General features: G+C 45.5%; 1 protein-coding gene across 1 annotated transcript in view; it reads right to left on the reverse strand.

Annotated features, from left to right (window-relative positions):
• The window catches only part of IGSF9B (immunoglobulin superfamily, member 9B), a 58115-nt gene that overhangs the window by 13477 nt on the left and 17736 nt on the right, over window positions 1–26902 (reverse strand). Inside the window, exons 4-17 of the mRNA XM_006871005.1 lie at window positions 23658–23809; window positions 23177–23294; window positions 21715–21856; window positions 21311–21456; window positions 17482–17624; window positions 17061–17201; window positions 16860–16976; window positions 16407–16557; window positions 14558–14669; window positions 10179–10354; window positions 8177–8403; window positions 7279–7363; window positions 4456–4617; window positions 4067–4112 (exon numbers count right to left, since the gene is read on the reverse strand). Of these exons, the coding sequence (XP_006871067.1) occupies window positions 4067–4112; window positions 4456–4617; window positions 7279–7363; window positions 8177–8403; window positions 10179–10354; window positions 14558–14669; window positions 16407–16557; window positions 16860–16976; window positions 17061–17201; window positions 17482–17624; window positions 21311–21456; window positions 21715–21856; window positions 23177–23294; window positions 23658–23809 (1918 nt within the window). The remainder of the gene's footprint in view (window positions 1–4066; window positions 4113–4455; window positions 4618–7278; window positions 7364–8176; window positions 8404–10178; window positions 10355–14557; window positions 14670–16406; window positions 16558–16859; window positions 16977–17060; window positions 17202–17481; window positions 17625–21310; window positions 21457–21714; window positions 21857–23176; window positions 23295–23657; window positions 23810–26902) is intronic.

The following is a 26902-nucleotide window of genomic DNA, read 5'->3' on the forward strand; positions in this document are numbered from 1 at the left end:
ACAAGACTAACAGGAAGAACACAGACAGCCTGTGTGCTCTTGTGTGAGTACTTCAGTCTGCTCCCAACCATGTAATTGTGCATTACCCATCCTCTGGATGAACGCCCACATCTCCGCTTCTACTCGGGCTGGCATGTATTCCCAGCACACTGGGCTAGTCACACCTCCAACCTCATCCCCAGGGAAGTTGGTGAGAGCTCTATAAATGCAAGCTCATTTTAACATTAACTGAAGCAAAACATATTAAGAAGGTAAATCTGTTGCTCACAAAATAAAGATTATCATCTATGAGTGTTGTGCTCCTATTAAAAAATCATCTATATGAGACCAAATGGTTAACAAGTACTTTAAAACAAACATGAAACTGTAAGGGGACAAGGAAACTAGCAATGGATCAACGAGAACAGAAATAATAAGAATGTTCAAGCCTTGTGAAGAATGTAACCAGTGTCACTGAATACGTTGTGTAGAAATTGTTGAATGAGAACCTAAACTGCTGTATAAACCTTTACTAAAAACACAATATCATTTATATATGTATATATAGTTGTTTTTAAGTGCCCTCGAGTCGGTTCCCACTAATAGCAACTCTGTATAGCGTTTCCAAGGAGTGGCTGGTAAGTTTGAGCCACTGACCTTGGGTTCAAATCGACCTTGAGACTGGTGAGATCCGTTTGAACTGCAAGGTTGAAGGTTTAAACTCAACCAGTTGCTCCTTGAAAATGCTATTCAGGCTCGCTATGAGTCAGAACCCACTCAGTGGTATATAACCACCATATATATGTTGTTGTTGTTAAGTACTGTCGAGTTGGTTCCGACTTAAAACAACCCTGTATTGGGTTTCTAGGGAGCAGCTGGTGGGTTTGAACCACCAACCCTGTGATTAGCAGTCCAGTGCTTATCCTATAGTGTCATACCATATATATATAGCTAGATGTGTATATATATTGTTGTTGTTGTTAAGTACCATCATATATATGTGTGTGTGTGTGTGTATATAAAATCTATTAGGGTGCAAAAAATATACAGAAAAATAAAAGTCAAAAGTATTGCTATAAAATCATAGAAACTTTTATTAAACTAAAGTATCAAAATATGAAACTATTGTTTCTTAACATATCCTTCATCTCTGTCTACACACATCTAAAGGCAGTGTTTCCATCTCTCTTATCCTATACAGAGTCACTATGAATCGTAACTGACTCAATAGCACTTAACAACAACAACAACCTGTCCTGAAGAATTCTGCACTATTTAATTTACACTACATCAAAAGGAGCTCTGGTACTGAAGTGGTTATGAATCAGGCTGCTAATCTCACGGTCAGCAGATTGAAATTACCAGCTGTTCCGCAAGAGAAAGATGAGGCTTTCTGCTCTCATAAAGATTTACAGCCTTGGAAACCCTGTACAGGGTCACTATGAGTCGGGACCGACTCCATGGCACATAACAACAACAACACATCCAAAGGCAGTTTTGGCATCCTCAAGAGACATAAATCATGTTCCTTTGAAATGTTCTCTGAGTTTGGGAAACAAAAAGAAAACCTAAGGGGCAAGATCAAGGCTATCGGGTGGATGGGGTAAGGTTTCCCAATACACTTTTCACCAGACAGTCCTTACTATGCTTGAAGAATGAGCAGGTGCTGGATAACAATTGAAAATGGAAAACAATTCCTGTGCACAACTTTCCTGGCCTTTTTCTCACTGGTGCAGTTTTCCATTTTCTTAAAACTTCTTCCTAATAGTCCCCATGATTGTTCTGTGTCCTTTGAGAAAATTTATCAAGATTGCCCCTGGTTGAGTGAAAAAAAACTTAACTTCTTCATGTATGAGGCAAATTTTGGTTCATAATTCTGTCTCACTTATACATATACATTCCTTTAAAATAATGTTTTTAAAAACTAATTTCTTGATAATTTTTCCCTTTAAATTCTTCACAAAGAATTCTTAGGACTTTCATTGTGATGATAAAAATAGAAGAAAAAAAAAAGAATTTGTTGTTGTTGTTAAATGCCCTGTTGTCACTTTCAACTCATAGCAATCCTGTATAGGGTTTCCAAGGAGCAGCTGGTGAGTTTGAACTGCCAACCCTGTGGTTCAAACCGACCTTGTGGTCCAGTGCTTTATCTCACAGCACCACACCAGGACTCCATAATAACAATACGACTTGATAAAATTGACTATCATCAATATGAATTTAAAGGTTATTTTTAAAGATCTGGTCATTTACATATGTAACTCTGGTATTTCTCCCAGCAAACCTTTAATGGTTAAGAGTAAAGTGCGAAAGAAGCATTCTTAATTGTCTTTTATTTAAAAAACTTCCTGGGCTCATAGTCCATTATATCAAGACTTGGAGGCTTTGTCTGCAAAATATTTTTGGCTTCTGGGCCATATGGTTTCTGTGGCAACTATTCAACCCTGCAATGTATTCTTGAAAGCAAGAATACAAAATATGTCAACAAATGGCCGTGTCTAGATTTGACACCTACTTTGCCAACATGTACAATTAACAGTAATTTTCTTCCTTTAGAGGGCTAAGTTATGGTGCTGAGTCTATGAGTTATCTGTCATTGAAATCATTAGTTATGAAATCATGATTAGCATTTCATCTGGAAATATACTTTTAAGTCTAGATGATTGTGTTTGTATATTTTTAAAAGGTGGACAGGTTTTAAGTTAGTGAGGAAAAATAAGATATGGCGCAGCAAGTTACAACAGTAATTCAAATTTATTGAAATTACTGCTAATAGAGCATTTTTTTATTCATTGTCTTATAGTGGAAATTTATAGTTTAACTTTTGGGTCACAAAGGAGTATAAATCTAAGTGGAAATTCTCTATAGATACTAACTTATTTATTTCATGTAATAATTATGTTCCAAGAAATCATGATGTAGTATATCACATTGGTATTTTACTATTCTGTTTTTATAATTTAAAGAAAAATCTGTTTTAAAATGTTTGTTTCTCTTAGTGATAGTCTGAATAATAGGTTGCCACCATCAAACCATTATTTTTTCCACTGTATAATATTTTTTTAACTTCATTAATATCTATCACTTGTTCATCTATGATAAATTTTGTGGAAAATGCAATTCCTTACTGTATAAAGAATAATTTTATCTTTGGATATGTGCTAGAGAATCAGGTCAGCCAGCTAAATTATCCTGTTATATCTTTAAAACTAACCTTACATAAAAGGTAATTAATCAGTGCATTTACCTTACATAGTGGAAACACTGTTACACTTGTTAAGTTTGATTCATATAAAAAAGATATTGTAGAGAATTTGTATTTTATAAATCTTCAAAGAGATATAATTAAAACTCGTGAATTTTCCTCTTGAACATTTAATGTCTTAGCAAGTGAACAACATAATGGTTTAGAAGTCTAATTGTTGACAAATGATTGAAGCACAAGTTTAAAATGTTAATATCACTGTTGACCAACCACCATGCTATTTCAAAAAGAAGTGACCACATGTAACATCTTGCTTAAAGAAGTCTTTCACAATAAAGCAGTATCTGTCATTTGTAAATTTTCTTGTTCCAAGGAAAGAAGCTATCTTCTATAGGTACACATTATATAAATAAAAGTTATTTTGTGCCAAAAAAGATTACAACTTTGGAATCCAAAAAACAGTCACCATAACCTTCTGAACTGACCTCTCTGCCTTGAATTGAACTAGCCTAGCAGTTTCCCTCAGAAACCAGTTTGATCAGACCTTTTTTGAAGGCACCCACTCAAGACTGAGAGAACTTTACTGCAGCAATCCCCTAATTGCTGAGACATGTTTAAACGTGTTGTTGTGGTAATTTTTAATAAACCCATTCAGGTATGAACTGGACTCCCAGTTGCAATACTTTCTGACTTACCCTCATATATTCTAAAGCTAAAGAAAAATTATTTCTAAATTATCCATTAATTTGAGTGCTCCACTCCATTCATGCAGATCTATTAGCAACAACCAGCTCAAATAGTAACTTTGGTAGGCCTAAGCAAGACCTTCTACCTCTACCCACAGACCACACTTCATATTCATCCCAGGTCAGAGATACTTACGGGGACTCCAGACTCTTCCGGCAATGAGTTATGGAGAGTGGGGGATCTGGAAGGAAAAGGAGAGGGAAAGAGAGCCACTGAGTCTAAGAAACCACAAACTTCACATTTTTATCCCCACTAAGTGTCACCAACCTGAAGTGATGCAACAAATGGACAAGTTGCCCTTCACCTCAGGAATCCTTTGGCCACCCCCATACGTCCTGTCTTCACCCAGACCACCCGCCCCATGTCCTGCCTTCACTCTGATCACCCCTGCCTTCTGCCTCACTCTTTAAAATGAAGTCCCACCAACTCCATATCTTCAAGGTGGACCATAAAGCAGTCCATTTCTCCTGGTTGGGGGCATTTGTAACCAGGCCAGACATCTCAGGGGGTAGGGTGGGACCCACCTTTTTTGCGCTTGAGCTTACGCTTGCGCTGTTTGTTGACAAAGCAGGCTGCCAGGGTGCTAAACAGGATGGCTGCTGCCAGGAAGCAGATGGTAGCCACGATTCCAGCCAGCACGGGCCGAGCCAGCCCATCCTCAGTCAGGTCCGGCTGTGGGAAGATGTCTGCAGAGAAGAGTGGTGCACTCAGAAGGTCCCCCAAATGCCCCACACCTGTGACACAGTCTCCAGAGATGCTGTCCACCTCTGAGAACAGATTGCATCAGGGTTCAACCTAACACTGAAGAAATTCACATAGGGGACAAGAGTGTTTACAGAAGCCAAGTATTTTCTCTACAGTTTGATAAAAGACAAAATAACTTCTCTATCTTACCCCAAAGGGGGTAATAATTTTAACAATAATCTACACTTGCCTAGTGTCTTATGCATCCAGGTTATCAGATCTCCTCACATTAACCCCATGAGGTAGACAGAGCAGATGGCATTCTGTGATTTGCTGAGTTTGAGTGAAACTAGAACCCAGATGCTCTGACTTCTAGTCTGATAGAGTCTCCCTAGCATCATGCCGACTCATTACAAAATGAGAGATCAGATGTAAAGGTGTCTGGAGATAAAATATTGTAACAATGAGAGGAATTGTTACTACAAAATTCAAACCTAACCATCTTTAATTCATTATAGTGCAGGCATTACAGTATCTTAGCATGTCTTGTTTATCTCAGGTATGGAATGTGAGAGCTGGCAGAAACAGAAAAGGTAGTACTCCAAACACCTCATTGTACAGATAAGGAATAAAATGCCCCTTTCTGCCCTAACTCCCACCGCTGGCTAGTGAAAGACCAGGACTAGATTCAGGCCTCCTGCCTCCAGTCTACTGCATTATCCCTCCTGGGATGAAGTTCTACTTTTCACTTATGTTAAAGAAACAAAACAACCAAATACTGTGATAAATTGTGATATATGTAGACAAAATCCATTGCTATACCAATAATAATGAATAAAAAAGATCCAAATCATGTTTCTTGCTAGAGTGGAAAACAAATGCTACAGATTTGGGAGGGCTAGGCCTAACTAACTACAAGGCATGTTGCACTCACTGCATCTGTATCCCCCCTTTGGGGGCCAATCATGAAACCAGAAGCACGCGACAGTGTACTTTATAAGTCACTAAAAACCTAAGTCTTCTATTCAGCTACAAGTTCTGCTCCTTGCTCCCTGGCACCCCACTGAAGGGAAGCCAAGAACAAAAGTAGGCTAGTTGCTGCTGCTATTGGGGGTATCTTTGCTTAGAAAAAAAAAAAAAGTGATGCCTAATTCAAGGAGCTCTGGTAGCGTAGTGGTTACGAATCGGGCTGCGAACCGCAAGGTCAGCAGTTCGAAAATACCAGCTGTTCCACGGGAGAAAGATGAGGCATTCTGCTCCCATAAAGATTTACAGCCTTGGAAACCCTGTACAGGGTCCCTATGAGTTGGAACCGACTCCATGGCACATAACAACAACAACAACAACAAATATATGATTTAAGTCTCATTCAATTCCACTACCATCTTGTGCTCTCCTGTCTGCCCCACTGGGACCCTCAGAGTCTTTTTGTGTATTTCTTGCCCAATATCCTTGTTAACTGGTCCCAGGATTCCTTGTGTAAAGAAGGTGCCATTACTTGATCACTAAGCCTCTTCTCATCCCAGAGGCACAACTTCATGAGGGAGTGGAGGAAGAACCATGCTATGTCACAGGAACCATAGCTGGAGAAAAGTTCACAGAAGTGAAATCAGGGTCAGAGGGAGAAAGGAGAAAGTGCTAAAGAGTTGGCTTTATTTGTCCTGAAGAAATCTAGGGAGAGGACTGAGGTGAGGGAAAAACAATGTTCTAAATAAAACAAATATAACAATGAAGATATATTATAATATAGGCATTTGATAAATATTTATGGCCCTATTATCTCTTCTCTCCAATTCACCATTCCACCCCCACTAAAGGGTTAGAACTAGAGGAAAAAATGTATGACAAATAAAAATTAAATTTAGTTCCTTTTGATTACTGTCATGAAAAGTTTCGTTGAATTTCTTTCTGTATTTTTTTTTAAGTCACTTAGTCCTTTAATCCCTTAAAACTAAGACCTAAACAATGAACAGAAACGTAAGCATTTCTTATTATACATCTTACATGGACTTCTACATTCTGCTAAATTGATCTAACAAAAAACAACATGTTTTGGTTGTAAAATAATTTACTAAAGGCACTGTTTTTAAACATGAAACTAATTTGTTACCAATAAAAGGTACATTATTGTAAACATGATAAAATTATTTCAAGAGATGCATGGCTAGTGGGTAAACAATATAATTTTTTTCTTAAGTGACAGCTTTCCTATTTACAAACTCATATCCCTCCCAGACATTTCAGGAGCGTGCATTGATATAGATGCTCCCAACAGGTCCCTTGGAAGGGAACTTGGAGCTTACACTTGGTTTGAGATCACTACTATTTGAAAAAGTCTTATGAAGTGCCAAAGTTCTCCACTCACAGGGATCAATTCTAAAATTCCCACCAGAAATGTATGGACTCTGTGAGTGTTTTATAGAATCCGTCCGAATCCAGTGTCTTTAGCTGGATACAATAACATGCCTCATGGCAGCAGAAGGGTGGGTCTGAGAGGCATAAGAAATGCTATGTAATTTCAAATGGAGGTCGTGTAATTTCAAATGGAGGTCTTGCTACTCTACAATCTGGTCTCTCTTCCTACACTAGCTATTCCACAAGGAGATGCATATTTGGCTCTGGGGCATCCATCCCTAGAGTTGTAAGACATCCCCCCAGAGTACCTGTGCTGGAGACGCCGGCAATGTTGCTGGGCTCGCTGATCAGATCCTGCATGACAGCCAGAACCCGGAACTCGTACCAGGTGTCCTGCAGCCCAGGGACAGCACCCTGTCAGCAGGCTTGAGACAACCACTGACCCCAACAGTGACCCCTCCACCACTACAATGGACTTTCATGGACAAGAGTATAGTGGTAAATACCTTATGACCAACTCTGGGAGCACGGGGGAGGAAAGACCTTATTTGTAGCATTTGCCATTTCTGTGGTAGCAATAAAGACCCCACCATGACTGATTTCAAGCCACGAGCATGGAGTCACATTCTTGGGGTTGGGAGAGACAAGCACACTACTACAGTACCCCACTCAACATAAGTGTCAAGGAGGACAGGCAGAAAGACAAATGAGAACATCTGTATTTACAAAACAACCTGCTTTCTCTCCCCAGCAAGAAACTTTACCAAAGTTTAAAGGTGGTTAGCTGGAGGAAGAGAAAATATCTTCTCCTCCAGGGGTTCTAAGCTGTTAATGAAGGGGATCCTCTTTGGGCAAACCTGGAAAATAATCCTGGGAACTCCTTTACCCAAGCCAGGTTAGCATAGAAACAAAGACTGAGACCAGTGCTCTGAAAATACACACCAGGCTCCCAGCCTGCCCTGCACTGGCTCCTGTCAGTGTTTGGGGAAAACCCTCAGAGCAGTACAATCGTCAGTGCTGCAGAGTTGCCCTGAGTCTGTGCACTTCAGTTGCCATGATCTGGGAGAATAAGAGAATAGAGGTAAGTACAAAGTGCCTTGTCCTCATGAGACTGAGGTGGGTCACCTGAAGTTCAAAACGGCTCTAGATATAGTCAGCTCATCTCCAGAGCTGGGGAAGAGGAGGCAGAGCAAAGCTAACCCTTACCTGTGACAGGTCCTTGGCAAAGAACTCTCCCTCCGTGCCTGGTATGAAGTCGTCCAGGGTCTCCCAGCGCTCCCCAACACGGAACTCCATGATGTAGCGGTCAATGGGGAAGCTGTGGTTGGCAGGAGGGAGCCAGGACAGGAGCACGCCCTGCTGGGTCCTGTTGGCTGTGAGGCACCTCGGTGGAGTGACCAGCACCAGGGGTTCTGGAGTTGTGATAGGGAATGCTGTGGCCAGGAAAAAGGGGTGGGAGAGACTGATGGACCCCTCGCTCATGCGTCCTTTCTTCTGCCTATACACACTTCCTTGGAGCCATTGCTCTGGGGCCTTGGACCCCCAGCACCTATGCAGGTACCACTTCAGGGGCAAAAGAGTGACACACAAAATCACCCTCTTGATCCAAGGGAGAGAGTCCAGGGCAAGTGGTCCCAGAGCTTCATGATGTTACCATCAGAGGACTTCTAAAGGACATATTGTTGTTCTTGTTAAGTGCCATCAAGTTGGTTCCGACTCTTAGCAACCCTGTATAGGGTTTCTGGTAGTGTAGTGGTTAGGAATCGTGCTGTGAACTGCAAGGTCAGCAGTTGGAAACTACCAGCTGCTCCGCAGGAGAAAGATGAGGTGTTCTGCTCCCATAAAGATTTACAGCCTCAGAAACCCTGTTCAGGGTCGCTATGGATCGGAAATGACTGGACGGCACTTTAACAACAACAACAACATAGGGTTTCTGAGAAGTGGCTGGTGGGTTTGAACCACAGACCTTATAGTTAGTAGTCCAGTGCTGATCTGATAGCACCACACCAGGACTCCAAAGGACATATGTGAGGGAATTAAAAAATACTGGGTGACATTCAAGTTGACTATGACTCATGGCAACCTCATGTATATCAGAGCAGAACTGTGCTCCATATGGTCTCAATGGCTGATTTTCTGAAAGCAAATCACCTGGCATTTCCCCCCAAGGTGCCTTTGGATGCACTCAAACCCCCAACCTTTCAGTTAGCAGTCAAGCACATTAACTGTTTGTACCCACAGGAATTCCTAAGAAGGAATACCCATTGCTGTTGAGTCGATTCTGATACACAGGAATCCCACAGGCCAGAGAAGAACTGCCCCGTTCATTTTCCAAGACTGTAAATCTTTACAGAAGCAGACTGCCACATCGTTTCCCCACAGAGCCTCTGGTGGGTTTGAACTATCCAAGTTTCAATTAGCAGCTGAGCACTTAACCATTGTGACACCAGGGCTCCATATAAGGGGAAAGGGGAAAGCTACTGGAAGAAAGGAAGACTTAAATGTAATTAAAATATCTTTTGTTCTCTTCCAAGATGCAAGGATTATCTTTTTCAGACTGACATCTCCCTCCTTGGACCATGTGGAAAAATGGGAGCCCAGACTGAGAAGCCAGGGCTAACATTCTCAATACACCCACCTTGGTGGCAGTATGGCCAAGGAGTCTGAGAAGACTCAAGTGTGTCACCTGCTGCCCCCTGGGGACAGTCTCCTCAAGCTGCTCTCTGACTTCTGAGAGAAGAGCAGGTCCAACTGCAGCCAGGCAGGACAGAATAAGCAACCAGACCCAGGAGAAAAGAGCTGGCAAGTAGGAGGAGCCTCAGCAGGGGGAATACCCATACATCAGCCACCAAATGAGGCCGCAGGCTAGAGGTAATGACCAGCAGGCAAAGCAGAGGAAGAAAGCAGGCTTTCTAATTGTCCCCCAAAAGTTGCAAGAAGATGCAAACATGTGGCCTAGCAAGAAAGGATACAATACTAAGCCTCTTGATTCCACCCAAGGATGCAACAGGATCTGGTCCACAGCTGCTCTGAAGTGGGACCAGGAAAACCTCACGGAATGCTATGACAAACCTTTGCGGTAGGATCAAATGACATGGCCGTACTTAGCAAGGCACTGCTGCTAATACCATCACCATCATCATTTTCTTCATATCCCCCAGCTCCTCGAGGCAACATCCTAGAGAAATTGCAACCCAGGGCCCCTCACCTAAAGTGTTCACAGTGACCACCTCACTGAAGGCGCTCGTTCCCAGCTTGTTCTGGGCCAGGACACTGAACTGGTACGCTGTCTCAGGCTCCAAAGTGTCTACCAGCAACCAGTTGGGTCCCGGTGGCACTGGCAAGGAGAGCCAGTCATGGGGCCCAAACTGTGCCCGCTTCATCCTGGCCAAAAAGAAAGAGAGAGGACAGGGGACAGAGGGCAGGGTGGGTTATACTGGAGAGAAGAGAACACATGCAAGGTCTTCAGGAAGATGTGGGTGGCTAGCTTCCCCAGGATCAAGGGCAGGAGATTCATGGTCAGGGCAGGCTGGTATGCTCCAGTTTGTCTGTGCCAGTCCTCATGGTGCCACTTCTGGTACCTCCTGCACTGAAAGGGACCCTGAGGTGTGATTAATGCTAAGACACTGGTTATACAGCCAATTGCATTGTGGGAGAATCCCACCTGTAGCAACCCTCAGAAAGGAGGCTGACCCATAATAAGGGGGCTCTGCCTGGAGAAGTGAGTATGCTGGAAACAGGCAAGCACCCCAGTGAAAGTGAGCGCAAGCCTCTCAGCAGAGGATGCCCAGGGATAGCAAAGAGGAGGCCCAGACTAACCAGAGGGCTTGGTTTTAACACCATATTTGGATCATCTGGGCATGTCCCAGAGAAGCAGTCTCTAGGATATATGGCAAACATGACCAGGGGCTCCCCATAGTGGAAGCAGGGCCCCTATAGCCTTAACGGTCAAAAGATTGCACTGTGCACAACAGTGGGAACCTGGGGGTGCGTGCTGTCACCTGTCAACATGCTCCACCTACACAGGCACTGAGCTGGCTGTCTAAGGTGTAGTACCAACTTGTCACCACAGGGAGGAGACACCGGCCCATGGAACTGAGACCTGCCACCCTCCTCAGGCAGCCAAGCTAGGTAATTTAGCGCATGCCCACCAAGCTCCTCTCCAGGTTGAAGGTTCACTATCCTTTATGTCCAGGAGAATGAGCTGAGACAGTTGAAAGCAGAGCAAAAAGCAGCTAGCTCGTGGCAAACATCTGAGTCAATGCACAAAGACTTAGAGACAAAGAGGAGGGAGGAGGCCTCCCATGCCTGGGGTCCACCACGCTCTTGCCCCATCCAATACACCAAAGCACGTTAGCAGGTGTGGGAAATGATGCAGATGAGCAGCAGCAAGGAGCAGAGAGACACAAGCAGCATAGGATTTCCCAAACTACTGGAGTCCCTTGCTGTACACCCAGACCTTCAACTTGGGCACCCCCAAAGATGATGCAGCCATGCCAAGTGCCCCTCCCTGACCACCCAGCCTGGCAGCCCCACAGCCCTGCAGAGGTTCTGAGATGAGGGACAAGAGAGTGTCCTAGCTACAACCCATAGCAGAGGCTGTTCCCAGCCCAACTTGTCATCTGGGCCCTGGTGCCCACCCAGAGCTCAGGATGCCCAGGAGAGCCAGAGGCTGGGGGCTATCCACCACATCACCATGGCAGGACATAGGTAAGTTCCCTCCCTTTGCTTTAGGAAGTTATCAACAGGTCTCTGGTACAACCATATGGAAAACAGTACGATGCTTCCTCAAAAAAGCTGGAAATAGAAATACCTTATGATCCAGTCATCCCATTTTGGGTATATATCCTAGAGATACAAGAGCAGGGACACAAACAGACATGTACACACCTATGTTCATTGAAGCTTTATCCACAATATGCAAAAGATGGAAACAACCTAAGTACCTATCAACAGATGAATGAATAAGCAAATTGTGGTACATGCATACAACAGAATACTATGCAACTATAAAGAATAAGGATGAGTCTGAAAAACGTCTTATAACATGGATGAACCTGGAGAACATTTTGTTAAGTGAAATACGTCAATAACAAAAGGACAAATATTGTATACACACAGAAAGCAACCTTCTTTCACGGTTACCAGGAATAGGCGAGGAAGAGAGACTGAAATCACTTTCTAGCTAGAAGACAGATGTCACTTTACATGATGGGAAAGGTAATACCCAAACCAGGTAAAGTCAGTACCAACTCAATTGTACCTAACAACAACAACCAAACTAAATGAAGACTCTAAGTACGCAAGAATAAGGGGCAATTTTGGTAAATGCTATAACATATAATTTTTCTACCTCAGTTATAACAACCAAAAACTATGTGTATGGATACATAAGTATATACATATGTGTCTTGAATGTTGTTGTTGTTGTTAAGCGCCATGGAGTCAATTCTGGCTCATATTGACCTTGTACAGGGTTTCTTAGGAACAGCTGGTGGATTTGAACCACCAACCTTGTGGTTTGCAGTCCAGTGCTCATCCTACAGTACCACACCAGGAGTCTGTATATATGCATTTAGGAAGGCATATGTGAGTACATGCTCTTGTAGGTATGAGTGTATTTGTAGGCATATGCACATAAATTTGCATATGCTGCATATATACCTATATATATAATAAAGCATATAGGGGGCACAGAGTCCTGGTGTGGTACTATAGGATAAGCACTAGACTGTTCAAGGTCAGTTTAAACCAAAAGGTCAGCAATTCAAACTTACCAGCTGTTCCTTGGAAACCCTGTATGAGGTCGCTATGAGAGAGAAACTTCTTAAACACATCAAAATAACTCATGGGATTGGTCCTCTGGGTTAAAAGGTTTAGGACCATAGTCTCATGGGACAACTCAGTCAACTGGCATAGCCCAGTTCATAAAGAAATTTTTCTACATTCTAGTTTGGTGAATAACATTTGGGATTTTAAGTTTGTGAGTAGCAAGTTATGGTACAATAGTGGTCTCTATTCACCTAGAACAAAAAAGAATGAAGGAAATCAATGACTCAAAGCAGAAACTAATCCACAGAACTAACAGTCCACATGAACATGGCTTTATCTAGCCTGAGACCAGAAGGACTAGATGGTGCCCAGCGACCACTATGACCATTCTGACCAGGAACACATAAGAGAAAGTCCAGGGGAGAATAGGAGAAAAACGTAGAACAAAACTTAAATTCCTAGGGAAAAAGTTCACACTTTCTGGACTGATAAAGCCTAGAGGAATCCCTGAGACTATCTTTCTAAGATATCATTTGAACTTGGAACTAAAGTCACCCCCAGAGGTCACCTTATATCCAAACAAAAGATTGGCTTATAAAATAAACAATATCACCAATAAGTCCTGTGATTGCTTAAATAATGAACTGTACAAAGGGGCTTCAAAATTTTCGGGGGGAAAATTCCTTGATGTTTTCATTCCATTTTTCATGAACTTTTTCTGAAGCCCTCTTTGTAGGAGACCAAACAGTCAACAATTTACCCTAAAGCAAAAATAACATGATAAGGGAAACTAGATTCATGGAAAACGAACAAACAGGATGGAAATACTGAGAATGCTGGTACGTTGTGGAAAATATAACCAATATTACAGAACAATCTGTATAAAAATTATTAAACGGGAAATGAATTTCTATGTACACTTTTACCTAAAACACAATAAAATATTCATTTCAAAAAACACAAAAAAGCAAGAGGTCTCTAAATTCCTTTGAGAGTCATATGGCTGTCTCTCCCCTGGCTTGGATGGGACCAGCCTGGGAATGCTGCCTGTCCAAATGGCAGGAGAGAAGAGCCATCCCCTGACTTGGGGATTTCACCAGACTGCAGTGGTCAGGGTTCTGGGATCCAGATAGGAGTTATGTGGGAGGAACCCTAAAATAATGGGGGAAACTATGGCTGCTTCTCTTGGCCTATTGCCATCTCTGGTCTTTACCCTGACTCATGTCTTGGAGATCTGTATCTAACCCAAGGACTGCGCAAAGATCTCAAATCACCATATGCCGCTATAGGAATATTCACGTTTATTCATTTTAAATACATGGTCCTAGAGAGAAAATGCAGATCCTGGGCACAAGGCCAGGAGGGTGAGCGCCCCTTTTCCACATTAGTTCTGGAAACAATGGGGAAGGGGAAGAATAAAATTTGACTTGATGCTTCAGGCTGAGTAGGCACAGAAGATTAGGAGTCTCTCCCATACTCCAGAGGAGAGAAAAACCTGGGAAGAATGAGTCCCTAGTTATACACAAACATAAAAGGAGGGCAGTGTGACAACCAGGGGAGGGCAGCAGAGAGTGATGGAATATTAAGGCAACAGTCAAAACAGACCCCCAAACCTTAAAGAGTGAAGATGCAGGACGGCCATCCCCATCACCCACAAGAACCTCAACACTGTCTCCACCCACCTCACTGTCTGGAGGTCTGGCGGGTGATGCGCCGTGTCCTCCTCATAATCTTTACCCACCCTGGAGCGGACTAAGATCGGGAGGAAAGAAGCAGAGAGCAAAGCATGCGGGGGTGACTCACAGAGGTCCGTACCAAACTGAGAATGTCTGCTCATATCCTCCGTCATAGCCGGGCTCCCAGGACACGTTGGCAGCTGTCATGGAGACCTGGACCCGGACACTGCCTGGGGCGTGAGGGCTGGTGCCTGGAGATTACATGAAAACTCTCAGACCAGAAATAGCATGAGACAATGGAGCTATTTGCCCATAGTCTTGAATTAGGCTAAGAGGCTGAGGCACATGATGGCAAAATAGAGCCCTGTATGTGAGTGATTGGAAATGTAAGGCTCTGCATTTCCAATCTGACCCTCTCACCCACCTGGGTAAGCAGTAAACACACAGGAAAAGATGGGTCCTGACTCGACACATTCAGACAGTCTGGCAGGAGACAGCATGAGTGTGGGAACACAGACCAAAAGGAAAGCCTGTCCCCTGATCCCAGTCCACCTGGAAAAACCAAAGTCCTCTCCTTTAAGGTCACAGGCAAAGCCAAAGAGTGACCCTGTAGTATAGGACTTTGATCTCAAAAGAGTGTGTGCATTGTCCTTGCTAGCGAAGCCTGTCCTGAACAAGGAAGGAGCCATCCACTGTCACACTGACTCAGGACAGCACACAGAGTGGTAAGGACTTCCACTCCTATTTCAGTTCTGGTTTCAATGCTTGCTAGTTAGACTCAGTCACTCTACCCCAGTTTCAATAAGCATGAAATGAGGAAAATGCCAGATTACAGTTTCTAAATTGTGGAAAGAATTACATGGTGAGCTATGCATACCACTTGGTTTACCGCCTAACACTTAGTTCATGCTCCAATTTGCTGGCTACCATGATGGGTATTGGACTTCTGGTGTTGCGTACTGTAGGATCAGCACTAGACTGTGAACCACAAGGTCGGCTGTTCAAATCCACCAGCTGCTCCTCAGAAACCCTATTCAAAGTCGATATGGGTCAGAATGGACTCAATTGCACTTAACAACAACATGATGGGTATGAAGAGTCCGGTGGCTCCATACAACAAGCACTGAACTGCAAACCACAAGGTCTGCAGCTAAAGCCCACCAGTTGCTCCAAGAGAGAAAGATGAGGCTTTTAGCACCCCAAAAGATTTTTTTAAAGCCTTGGGAACCCTATACAGGTTCACTGTGAGTCGGAACCAACTTGACGACACTTAACAACAACTAATTATGGGATACAGGTGCCAGTCCTGAGGAGGGGCAGTCTACAAACTGGCACAGAGCTGAGGTCCTGGGGATATTTTAAAGAAATGGAAATAAAAATATGATGCTAGATGCCTCAGAGATTGGGAATATGAGTTACTCCCCTTGCCCGAGCCCTCTCCCCACATTCTGCCCTCCTCATCCTCCCTCTCCTCCTTCCTACCAGGTCCAGCAGATCACTGTTGTTGCCATTAAGTGCCATCGAGTTGGTTCTGAGTCATAGTGACCCTGTATAGGGTTTCCTCCATGGAGTGGCTGATGAATTTGAACCACTGACCTTGCTGTTCAAACTGACCTTGTAGTTCAGCGCTTTATCCCATAGTGTCACACCAGGAATCCAGCTCAGTATAATCCTTCCAGTTACTCCTGTTTCTTAGTAGGCCTCGGAACTTTTTATGCCTGAATTAATGGTCAATCCTACCAAGGAGGGGCTAGGGATGTGCCTCATTTCCGTCAGGTGGTGGTTGTGTACATTTTGCCTCTCCCCATCAGAAAAAGAATTCTCCAAGAACAAGCACCAGGCTAGCATTTCCTTCAGAGTCCAGAATGAAGTCTGCCCATGATGGGCTCTGGGTACAGGGAGTGGACAGACAGGAAAGACGGCAGCCCTGGGCCTGGAGGGACCCTGTGTGGTCGGTCCCACAGCCAGGCCCCTTCCAGCTCACATACCTATGACGGTCAGGTGGGTACTGGCAGTGATGCTGGTGACCACGTTGGTGGCAATGCACTCCCACTCTCCGTGGTCTTCCTTGCTCAGTGCTCGGAACTGGAGACCTCCACCGGGCAGGGCGTTGTGCTTGCTTCTGCTGGGCTTCCCTACCTTGGCCAAGCCAGGGGCAGGGAAATGGGTGAGGAGCAGGGTGTGAGAGGGAAGGGCCTTGTCAGGGCAAGGGAGGAGATATGCCACCACCATCTTAGGGATCTGCACCAAGTCAGAACAGAAGAGCATCCCCCACCCCCTCACTCACACTGCACCCTCCTTCAGAGTACCCTTTACTCCAGAAAGGCCCCTCTTTACTCAGCCTCTGGGCTAGCCAGAGCAGGACTGTCAAGTTCACTGGGGGTGGGGGCCCTGAATCAACACCCCCAACATAGCTCCAGTAGCTCAGAACCCAAAGGTACCTTTCTCCATGTAATGACAGGGAAGGGGTCTCCTGCTGCCGCACAGGGGATGAGCAGCTCCCGACCAGCCTCCTGCCTATATTCCCAGCCCGGTAGCACCGTAAAATATGGCGGATCCTAGGGAGAGAAACATAGTCAAGTGTGTGAAGTCATGTAATGTGTGTGCCCCACTCAAGGTCACGTGCAATCCTGGGCTCTTACCTTCAAGACAAGTCGTGCAGGGGCAGACTGGCCCATGGTCCCCAAGGTATTGTAAGGCACACAGGTATAAGTGCCAAGAGCCTCCTCTGTGGCCTCCTCAATCCGAATGGAGCCATCTGCCATTAAGGTCCAGCCCAGGTTCTGCCAGAGCAGAGCAGGAACAACAGTCAAGGAATGGACAGCTAACCCCAACCCCATCTGGGTATAGCATGAGCTGACCAGCAGAGGAAGCAGCCTGTTGAAGGGCACTCACAGAGCACAGGTTAGGGTCTGGGGGTCTAAGTGTCACAGAAGAAGAGCAAACACTCAGAGAAGTCTGCAAGCAGCAGCTCTCTGTTTTCTCCGTTTTTAGACCTGGCAGAGAATCGAACCCTCAGAGACAGTTTTTCATTTTAAACCCCAGCACATGCCTCTCCAGTACCTTCTCAATCTGTAGGGGGCGGCCATCCTTGTTCCATTTGACCATGGTAGCTGGTGGCTCTGCATCCACGGGACAACGGATATAGCCATGAATTCCCACGGGCACATAAATCACAGGTGGCATGTTGAGGACACGGGCTGGATCTGCAAAGGAACAGTGCAAGGTAGAAAGGAGATGACTTGGAGGAACCAACAAGTGAGACACCCAGCCCTGCTAGACCCTGCCCAGACCCTCTGATTCCAAACACTGCCCTTCACGTTCATTCTTCTATTTAGTCAATATGCACGTCCTACTCCTCATGGTTAAGAACAAGTGCTAGGGGCCAGAGATACCACAGTCAGACCAGCCCCTGCCTTCCTGGAGCCTACGATCCATAGATCCCAAAGGACCACCTGGGCAGAGGTTGCAGACTTCTTTCCTCTGTCAGCATGGTGTTCCTTCAAAAACTTCTGTTTTCAATGTTTGTTGCTGTGGCTAAGTGCCATTGAGTTGGTTCTGTACAGGGCTTCCAAGGAGCAGCAGGTGGGTTTGAACCACTGACCTTATGGTTTGCAGTTCAGTGTTTATTCAACAGCGCCACACCAGGAGGCATTCAAAATCATGTTCTAACGAGCATCGGCTGTCAATGCAACAAGCCACCACCATCGAGTCAATTCCAACTCACGGCAACCCCAGGAGTTACAGAGGAGACCGGCTCGGTAGGGCTGCCTTCACTGTAATCTTAACAGAAGCAGGCTGTCATGACTCTCTTATGTGGTACTATTGGGTGAGTTCAAACCACCAACCTTTAGGCTAATAGTCAAGTGCAAACTGTTTGCACCGCCGTTTTGTGGTGCTTTTTAAAATGATGTTCCTTATTGTTTCACCTGTCTGGCAAGGACACTCAGAGCCCATTTCTCACAGCTGCTATACTCCTAGCTCCAGTGCCCACATCTGACCATACCCTCCCTCCATCTCACTGCTCCTTTCTCCTTAAGTGTGTCTAGAACAGCAAGCACTTCAGACTCTCCGGCACCCTAACGCGAACTGACATTTCCCTACATTCAGTGGCAGTTTCTCCTCCTCCCCATTTCCTCTCCATTCAGGTAGTAACCCAGCTTCCCTGGGACTCAGTTTCCTATCTGTGCAGCTAGAATACAGAATCAAACCCTGGCCCCGGAAGAAATGGAAGGGGACAAAAGGAAACAGTCCAAAGGCGAACCTATCCCGTGATAGGGGATGAGTCATCAGCTCTTCATTTGCCCCAGTTTCCCCAGATGGCTGCCAAGCAGAAAGATCCAGAACAGCTAGTGAGGCTGTAAGGATGAATGAGCTGCTTTCTTTCAAGCTTTCTGAGTTGCTCAAAAACAGCATTACATAAATAGCAGGCAGGGTTATATATTTAGACCTAGCTTCCTACTTTTGTGTGGTAGAGTGTTTTTTCATTGTTGTTATTGCTGTTATTTTGTGTTTTTACTCCAAGGTTTTCAAAGGGTTTACGAATGGGAAATACTCTGAACACTTACTTTTATCAGAAAGAAAGAGCCTTGTTGTCCTCACCTGTACATTTTATTCCCCTAGATTATCCTTGCAGGCAGGAAGAAGGTAGAAAAGAGCAAGGAGGGGACAGGTGGTGGCAGTGGAGACAGACAAGAGAACCAAGCGTCTGTCTCAACAGAAAACGGCCTGACATAACATAGTCCACAAAGACAATGTTCTACATCCTACTTTGTTAAGTAGAGACTGGAGTCTTAAAAGCTCAGGTGCAGCCATCTAAGTTGCAACTCTTGGGTTTTCCCCAACTGTAGGAAAGAGATGAAAGAATGATGAAAATCAAAGACACGTGGAACCAATCAGTTAAACTGAGGACTTCTCAGCCCTGAGACCACTAGCTGGGGCCTGACAACAACCAATACCGACTGCTCTGAAAGGAGTCACTTTAGAAGGTTCTGGGGAGAGAGAGAGAGAAATTTGGAACAAAACTCGAAATCATAAAAAAGACTAGCTTACTGATTGACAGAGACTGGTGGAACCCCTAAGACTATATATGGTTTTTAGTCACCACTTCAGTTCTGGAAACGAACTCATCCCATGGTTCAATTTTCATCCAAATCATAGACAGGTCTATAAGGGAAACAGTAACACCAGGGAAGTGCACACCCCTAAGAATAATCAACCACTTGAGATCCAACGGGCAGCATTTCCCCAAGGACAGAGCGCAGAAGGGTTAGGAAAGAAGGAGGAATGGAAACAGGAAACACAGGGAGGAAGTGGGATAAATGACGTTACACTGACAGGATTGTAATTAATAAGCTGGAACAAAATGCTTACGAATTGTTGAAGGGAAAACTGATCTGCTCTGTAAACCTTCACCCAATTCACAATAAAAATTTTAAAAAGCAAAAAAGAAAGAAAGTAACCTGAGCTTACAGAATGAGACCTGCGCCCTTACAGAGACAACATCACAGTCCACTCTCCACTCCCTAGGCCATCTTGACCATGTGACAAAAGTCTGCTTCCAGCGGTGCTTGGCCATCTGCCCCCTAGAGGTGGAGGAAATGATCATCCACTTCTTTAGATCCTTCACACTCTAATATACTTTGGGGACCAGAGTGTAATTTATAGACAACTTCTTAACTTTCTTTTCCCAACTACAAGGCTGAGTGGAGTAAAGTTTGGAGTTTTACATCTCTTAGAAATGTGAAATACAACATGCCCAAAATTCTTTTGTCACAGTGGAAGTAGGGAAACTATGCCTTTTCCCTCACCAGCAAAAACCATTCCACAGCAATGGGAAAGCAATCGGAATGTCAGGTTAATGACAACCAGGCTCAGTGGCTGTCACCTGGCAACTTAGTGATGAACAAGTCCTAGGCAATCAGAAAACAACCTGGGCCTCCACTGGCCACCAACTGTTCTTCAGCTTGTCTTAGGAATTCCTGGCTGCCCTTCTCCCACCTGACACTCCCTCTTCCCTAGGTGTGAGCAATCCTCCCACACCAGTCCCAGCATGGAGAGTCTGTCACCTACAGCAGCATGTGGTGCCTTTGTTGCTGGAGTGATGGGCCCCTGCACAAACCACAAGATGAAATTAGTCCTCATTACTCATCAGTCTTTCACTCTATCTCAATGGTTAGCTTGCCATGGGGTGGGAAAGCAACTGACTATGGATGAAGTATGAAAGATTAGCAAGACAAATTTCTGTCCTCACACAAAAGCTGAGATTGTTCTGGCATGAGAAGAGCAGCTCAGTCGTTGGGGTTTCCATCAACTCCAGAGAAGAGTGACAGGAAGATGAGTACGAGACTGGTCATGGTGAGGCTGAATCAGACCATCCCTGAACAGGGACTTCGACACACTGCCCTGTGCCCCCACCCCACAGCAGTCCACAGATGTGAGGAGACAGGAAGCAGGGAAGGTAAGAAATCCAATCCTACACTAATCTCTGAGTTCAGTTTTTCAGAGATCCAGGAAAAAAACACCAAATGACAACATGCTCAAGATAGTTGTATATGCAAGGATTCAGTTCAAGGACAATTGTCCAGAGTCAGTAGCATCCTCTTAGCCCTGACTCCACCTTGCACTCAGTAGAGGGGGTAAATTAGCTAGCATGTATAATTACGCCTGGTCCTTAGAAGTCACCTAGTAAATGCTACTTTTATCCCTACCGATCAGCCTAGGTATCACCTCTTCTTAAAATGCCCTTCCATCCTTCTTCCTTAGTCACTCCCCTCCCACCACATGCCCTTGAATGATGCTTATCTTTGCTGTCCTGTAGCCTCCAGTCTGACTACAGTGGCCTGTACTCTCTGTAACTCTCCCAACAATGGCTTCCCATGAGCCCACTCACATTGCACTGTCAGGTAGGCTGAGGCTGAGGGCGAGCGCCCTAGACTGTTGCTGGGGACACAGGTGTACCTCCCTGCATCCTCTGGCTTCACCCGGAAGATGATCAGGGTTCCATCTATCAGGATCCGTACCCGCAGCTTCAGGTCACTACAAGGCAAGGAGACACAGAGGGATGGCAAGTGAAGGCTGTGTCTTCCAGCAGGCACCAGACAAGGTCGTAGTGAGGCATATAATTGTCCCCAAAGGGGAGATGGGGGCATTAAATGCAGCAGAGAGGAGCCCTCCTGGTTGCACCTCTTGTCTCAGCACATGAGGGATGTGAACTGGACCATGCTACTGTCTCTACCCAGGGGTCTCGCCTCTCAGCCGGGGAAAGACCCATGAGAGCAGGAGTAGGGTACTCACTTCTGGAAGTAGACGTTCTCATCCTGCCAGTACCAGGTGTAGGTGAGGTTGCCAGGATACGCCTCGGCCCGGCAGGTGAGCAGAGCATCCTGGGATATGTTGACAGTGATGTTCTCAGGAGGGGAAACTATGAAAGGAGGCCCTGGGGAAAAAGACAAATAGTTACCTCATCTGAGGAGTGGGGAGAGGACTAGGGTAGAGGAAGAGAAGAACAGTACCAGGGTCTCCCAGGAAGCTCTTTGAAGTCACAGGGTGCCCTCAGTTTGGGGAAAGAGGCTGAGAGACAGCACTGTCTAAGAGTTCTAGCCAACCCCAGGTAGTTGTCATGGAGACGCTTCTAGCTATCTTCTGTGCTCAGTGTCCTATTCTCCCAATGGATCTCAGAAATGCAGGAGACCCTAAAGTGTGGCCAGATGTGCCCTGTCTGCCTTGAGTTGACTGCAGACATCCCCTCGAAGCACACACACATCCCCCATACACAATCTTTTTATAAATCCTGGCTCCCCAAACCAGCCATCTAAGTCTACACATCCACACACACATGCTCACACACACGCCCCTTCTGGCCCCTACTTCTTTCCAGCAGAGCCTGTGAGCAGAAGACACACAGGGTGGAAAACACTACTCTCTAAATCCAGAGCAAAGAATAATCTTGAGTAGTAAGAGGCTCAAGCTGCTTACCAACCAGAGGTTAAGAAAGCAACTTAGGGAAGAAGTAGTAGGGAGAAAAAGCAGAGCGAAGACAAGGCAAAATTCTAGTAGTCCCTGATGCTGGCTGTCCAGACCAAGGCCTCAGTAAACCACTTGGCTCTCCCCTGCAAGAGGGGTCAGCTTTAATCAAGGCTGCAGAGGAACCTCTGACCTATACTGCTGTCACCACGCAACACTGCGTCAGAAGCAGGAAAGGCACCTCACCACCTGTCACCCCAGACACAGGTCACAACCAGTTTCCAACCTCTGCCCCTCCAGCAGGTGGAGGGAGGAAGACGGATGGGTTCAGCAAATGGGAGAAATGCTTCTACTAGAATTGTCCAGCTTCTGCTGGGGTCCTGGGGCCCTAGGCAGAAGGGCCAATCCTGATGCTGAGGACCCCAGCTCTGCCAAATGTCCTAGAGGTTATTTAAGTGGCTGAGGTTTGAACTGCGTTCTGAGCGTTACTTACTGATGCCATCGCTAATGGATAAGCAACCCCAGAGAGGCCTCCTTTGGAAGGCAGAGGCGTGGCAGGGCTGACATCTGGACCAACAGAGAAACCAGAACCCACTCAGCCTCCTACCCTCTGGCACTGTGGCCCTTCTCTACAGGCTGTCATTTAGATGCCAGTGAGAGACAAAGTGGGTAGGGAGGCCCCCATACCCTCTCTCCATGGGCTGTCCCTGGCTCTAATCCCCTTCCACTGGGCACACACAGTCCAGCTGGCTGGCAGTTCCTTGGAAAACGAGCCTGCAGACATCCCTCTTACCTTGGACAAGCAGGTGGGTGGTATGGACAGCCTCCCCCTGTATGCTGTATGCTCGACAGGTGTAGGCACCTCTGTCTTCCCGACTGACTTCTCTCACAGTCAGGCTCCCATCACTCACCTGGGGACCGAGAGGGATGAAGCTCAGCACTCTCACCCCTGAGCCCCAGAGATGCTCTACGCAGCCAGAGCGATGCAGTCTAAAGAAGTTGAGGGGGAAATGGCCTCAGGGACAGACACCTGGGCCTGGGGTACATGAAAGGAATTCAATCTCCTTTCCCACCTCCCTCTAACAAGGGGACACTGCCCCTCCAACTGTGCCTGTCTACCTCCTGTCCATGGACAGCTTCCCACTTCCACCTCGTGCCTGTGCACACAATGTGGGGCTCACATGAAGTGAGAGACTGCTCGTGGAAGGAGAGGAAGCCAAGCGAACCGGGAGAGGCCAAAGACTGCAGTAACCCAATCTCCAAGCCGCACTCACCTGGTATTTCCCGCTAGCACCTAGGAGTGTCCCCTCCTTGAGCCAGGTGACAATGGGTTTAGGATTCCCAAAAGCTGTGCAGGTCATGGTAATACTGCCACCCTCCTTGGCCTCAATGTACTGGGGGGGTGTTTCTGTAAAGGTGGGAGGAGCTGAAAAGGAGACCAAGAAAGTGGGTGACAGACTTGGCCAAGGTGGCTTCCCGCCACCACAGGTACAACAAACCACAAGAACTAAAGTTAATGACCGGTACTGTTGCTGGCCCTGCACCTAGAATTGCTCATCTAGAGGTCCCCCAGCAGCTCTGCAAGGTGAACACTGTAGCTCCTATTTTACAGATGAAGAAACAAAGCCAAAACAGGTAAAATAATCTGCCCACAAAGATTTTGGAGGTGAGGAAATACCTGGGATTTTGACTCCATCTGGCTGGATCCAAAATCTATATTTTTCCCACCTCACTCTGTTAATTCATAATAAACTAATGTCTACTGAGTATCAACTACAGAGAAGATGTTGTGCTTGGTCCTGGGGACATGATAAGCAAAACATTCCCTCCCCTCCCCAGAATCTTCTTCATCCTCCAGCCTTTCACTTCATGGTTATCCATTAGGCCTACTGACCTTCGCTCTCTTAATCACATTCAGCCAAGCCAGTACCTTGCATTTGTACACCATCTACAGTCTGAAGAAGGTCAAGGTTCAGAGTCCTGTACCAGCCAAAAACAGATCACTGGCCAAGGTCACCCAGAGTCTCAGTTTCCCAGAGAAAAGCACCCTTCTTCCTTTCCATTTTCTGGCTTCCATGGATAAAGGCCCACAATCCACACCGTAAACTATTCCCTTAATTTCACTCTGGTGATGGCCAGATTATTTCCCCTGCATTAGGGTTTGATGAAAATTCCACCTAATGGATAATCTAGGTCTCCTTTTGGGGTTTGATGAAAACTCCATCCAATGGATAATCTAGGTCTCCTTTTGGAGTTTGATGAAAACTCCATCCAATGGATAATCTAGGTCTCCTTTTGGGGTTTGATGAAAACTCCATCCAATGGATAATCTAGGTCTCCTATGTCTCAGATGCTTGGTGAAGTGATCCAGTCACCCCTACTCCATGGGCTATGTTCTGTGATCTGAAATGACCATGAGTGCTCTGAACACCAGCTCTAAGGATCCACTGGAATTGCTGAGAGAAGGGAACTAAGGCCTTCAAGGCATTGACTTGGAACCACAAATCAAAAGAGCCTGGGACAAAGATTCCCAAAGCTCAGGACCCAAGTCTAAGCCTTAGCCTGCCACTGCTGTACAACCTTGGGCAAGTTACTCAACATCTCTGAGCTTTACCTAAATTCTTTACACTCTAGAACTGAGGTGAGAAATAAATGAGATAGTGCTTGTGAACACAGCTTGGAAAATGGAGATCTAGATGAAATGTGGGTTAGTTTGTGATTACTCGCATTGGTATCAGAGTCCTGGTGTGGCATTGTAGGATAAACACTGTATTGCTAATCATAAGGTTGGTGGTTCAAATCTACCATCCGCTGCTTGGAAACCCTATACCAGACTGCTAGGAGTCAGAAATGACTCGACAGCACTTAACAACAACAATCATCAGTATCATCTTCCCAGGAGCCCCTAAGACAGTAATAAGAAGCTTGGAGAGGAACCTCTCTTCTCTAGACCCCAATTAGAGAGCTTGTCTGTTTAGTCCTGCCACCTGCTTCAACCTTGCCTTTATACTTTCCCCTGCATTATGCACTAATCATACTGACTTTTTCTGGGTTCCTCAGGGATGCCCAAGACTTCCAAACTTGGGCCATTTGCACTTGCTGTTCCCTCTGTACAGAACTCTGTGCCAGTCTCACTCCTTTATTCAAGAGTTTACTAACCTAACACCTTTGCCTCACCAGGTCAGCCCATCTAAGGCTGCACCTTGGCATTCTTAATCCCTCATGCTGCTGTATTTTCTTTAAAGCACTTATCATTAGCAGACGTCATTTTAGATGGCTATGCATCTACCTAAGGAGCTCTAGTAGTGTAGTGGTTACGAATCGGGCTGCGAACCTTAAGGTCAGCGGTTCGAAACTTCTAGCTGCTCTGTGGGAGAAAGATGAGGCTTTCTACTCCCGTAAAGATTTACACCCTCAGAAACCCTGTACAGGGTCGCTATGGGTCGGAACCGACTTGATGGCACTTAACAGCAACAACAACATGTGTCTACCTACTTCTTGTCTGCTCTCTCTCATAGGATGGAGGCCTTCTTGAGACCCAGGACTTTTTCTAGAACCATGGTATGTCCAGCTTTGAGCACAAGTACTGGCTGGCATACAGTAGAATGCTCAACAAATATTTTTTGAATGAATGAGTGCTATTAACAGGAGGGACCAGTCCCTGGAAAAGAATATCATGTTTGGTAAAGTGGGGAGTTGGAAAAAAAGAGTAAAACCCCCAATGAGATGGATTGGCGGCACAGTGGCAGCTGCAATGGGCTGAAACATAGCAAGGATTATGAAGTTGGTGCAGGACCAGGACATGTTTTATTCTGTTGTGTATAGGGTCACTATGAGTTGGTACCATCTCAATGGCACTTAACAACAATAGCTACCAAGGTGACTTCAACTATACAAGCCCTGTGGTTCCGAGAGCAGATAACTTCATCTTTCTCTGAAAAGCAGCTAGTGGGTTTGAACCACTGACCTTAATTAACCTATTGTGCCTCCATGGCTCCCATTTGTTAAGTGCCGTCAAGTTGGTTCTGACCCATAGAGACCCTGCATGGGGATGCCGAGGACTGGCTGGTGAGCTTGAACTGCTGACCTTGAGGATCGAACTGAGTTTGCAGTCCAGCGCATTAACCCACAGTGCCACACCATACACACCTATAATAACTCCACTGCCAGCAAGTCAGTTTTGAAACATAGTACCACTCTATAGGGCTTCAAGGACTGCAATCTTTATGGAAGCAAACAGCTTCACCTCTTTCCCAAGGAGTATCCTGTGGGTTTGCAGCGCCAACTTTGCAGTTCAGAACAGTGCCACCAGGGTTCCTATTGATATACCTTTGTCAGTTCCGACTTACAGCAACCCTGTATAAATCTTTACTGGAGGAGAAAGTCTCATCCTTCTCCCTCGGAGCAGCTGGTGGATGCAAACCTGATGGTTAGCAGTCCAGTGCTTATCCTACAGCATCATCAGCACTCTCCATACACCCCTGTAGACCACATATATACCAACACGTAAAATTCTTAA

The sequence above is a fragment of the Chrysochloris asiatica genome, unplaced genomic scaffold, assembly GCF_000296735.1.
Source record: "Chrysochloris asiatica unplaced genomic scaffold, ChrAsi1.0 scaffold00158, whole genome shotgun sequence".
In the NCBI taxonomy this organism is placed as follows: Eukaryota; Metazoa; Chordata; class Mammalia; order Afrosoricida; family Chrysochloridae; genus Chrysochloris; species Chrysochloris asiatica.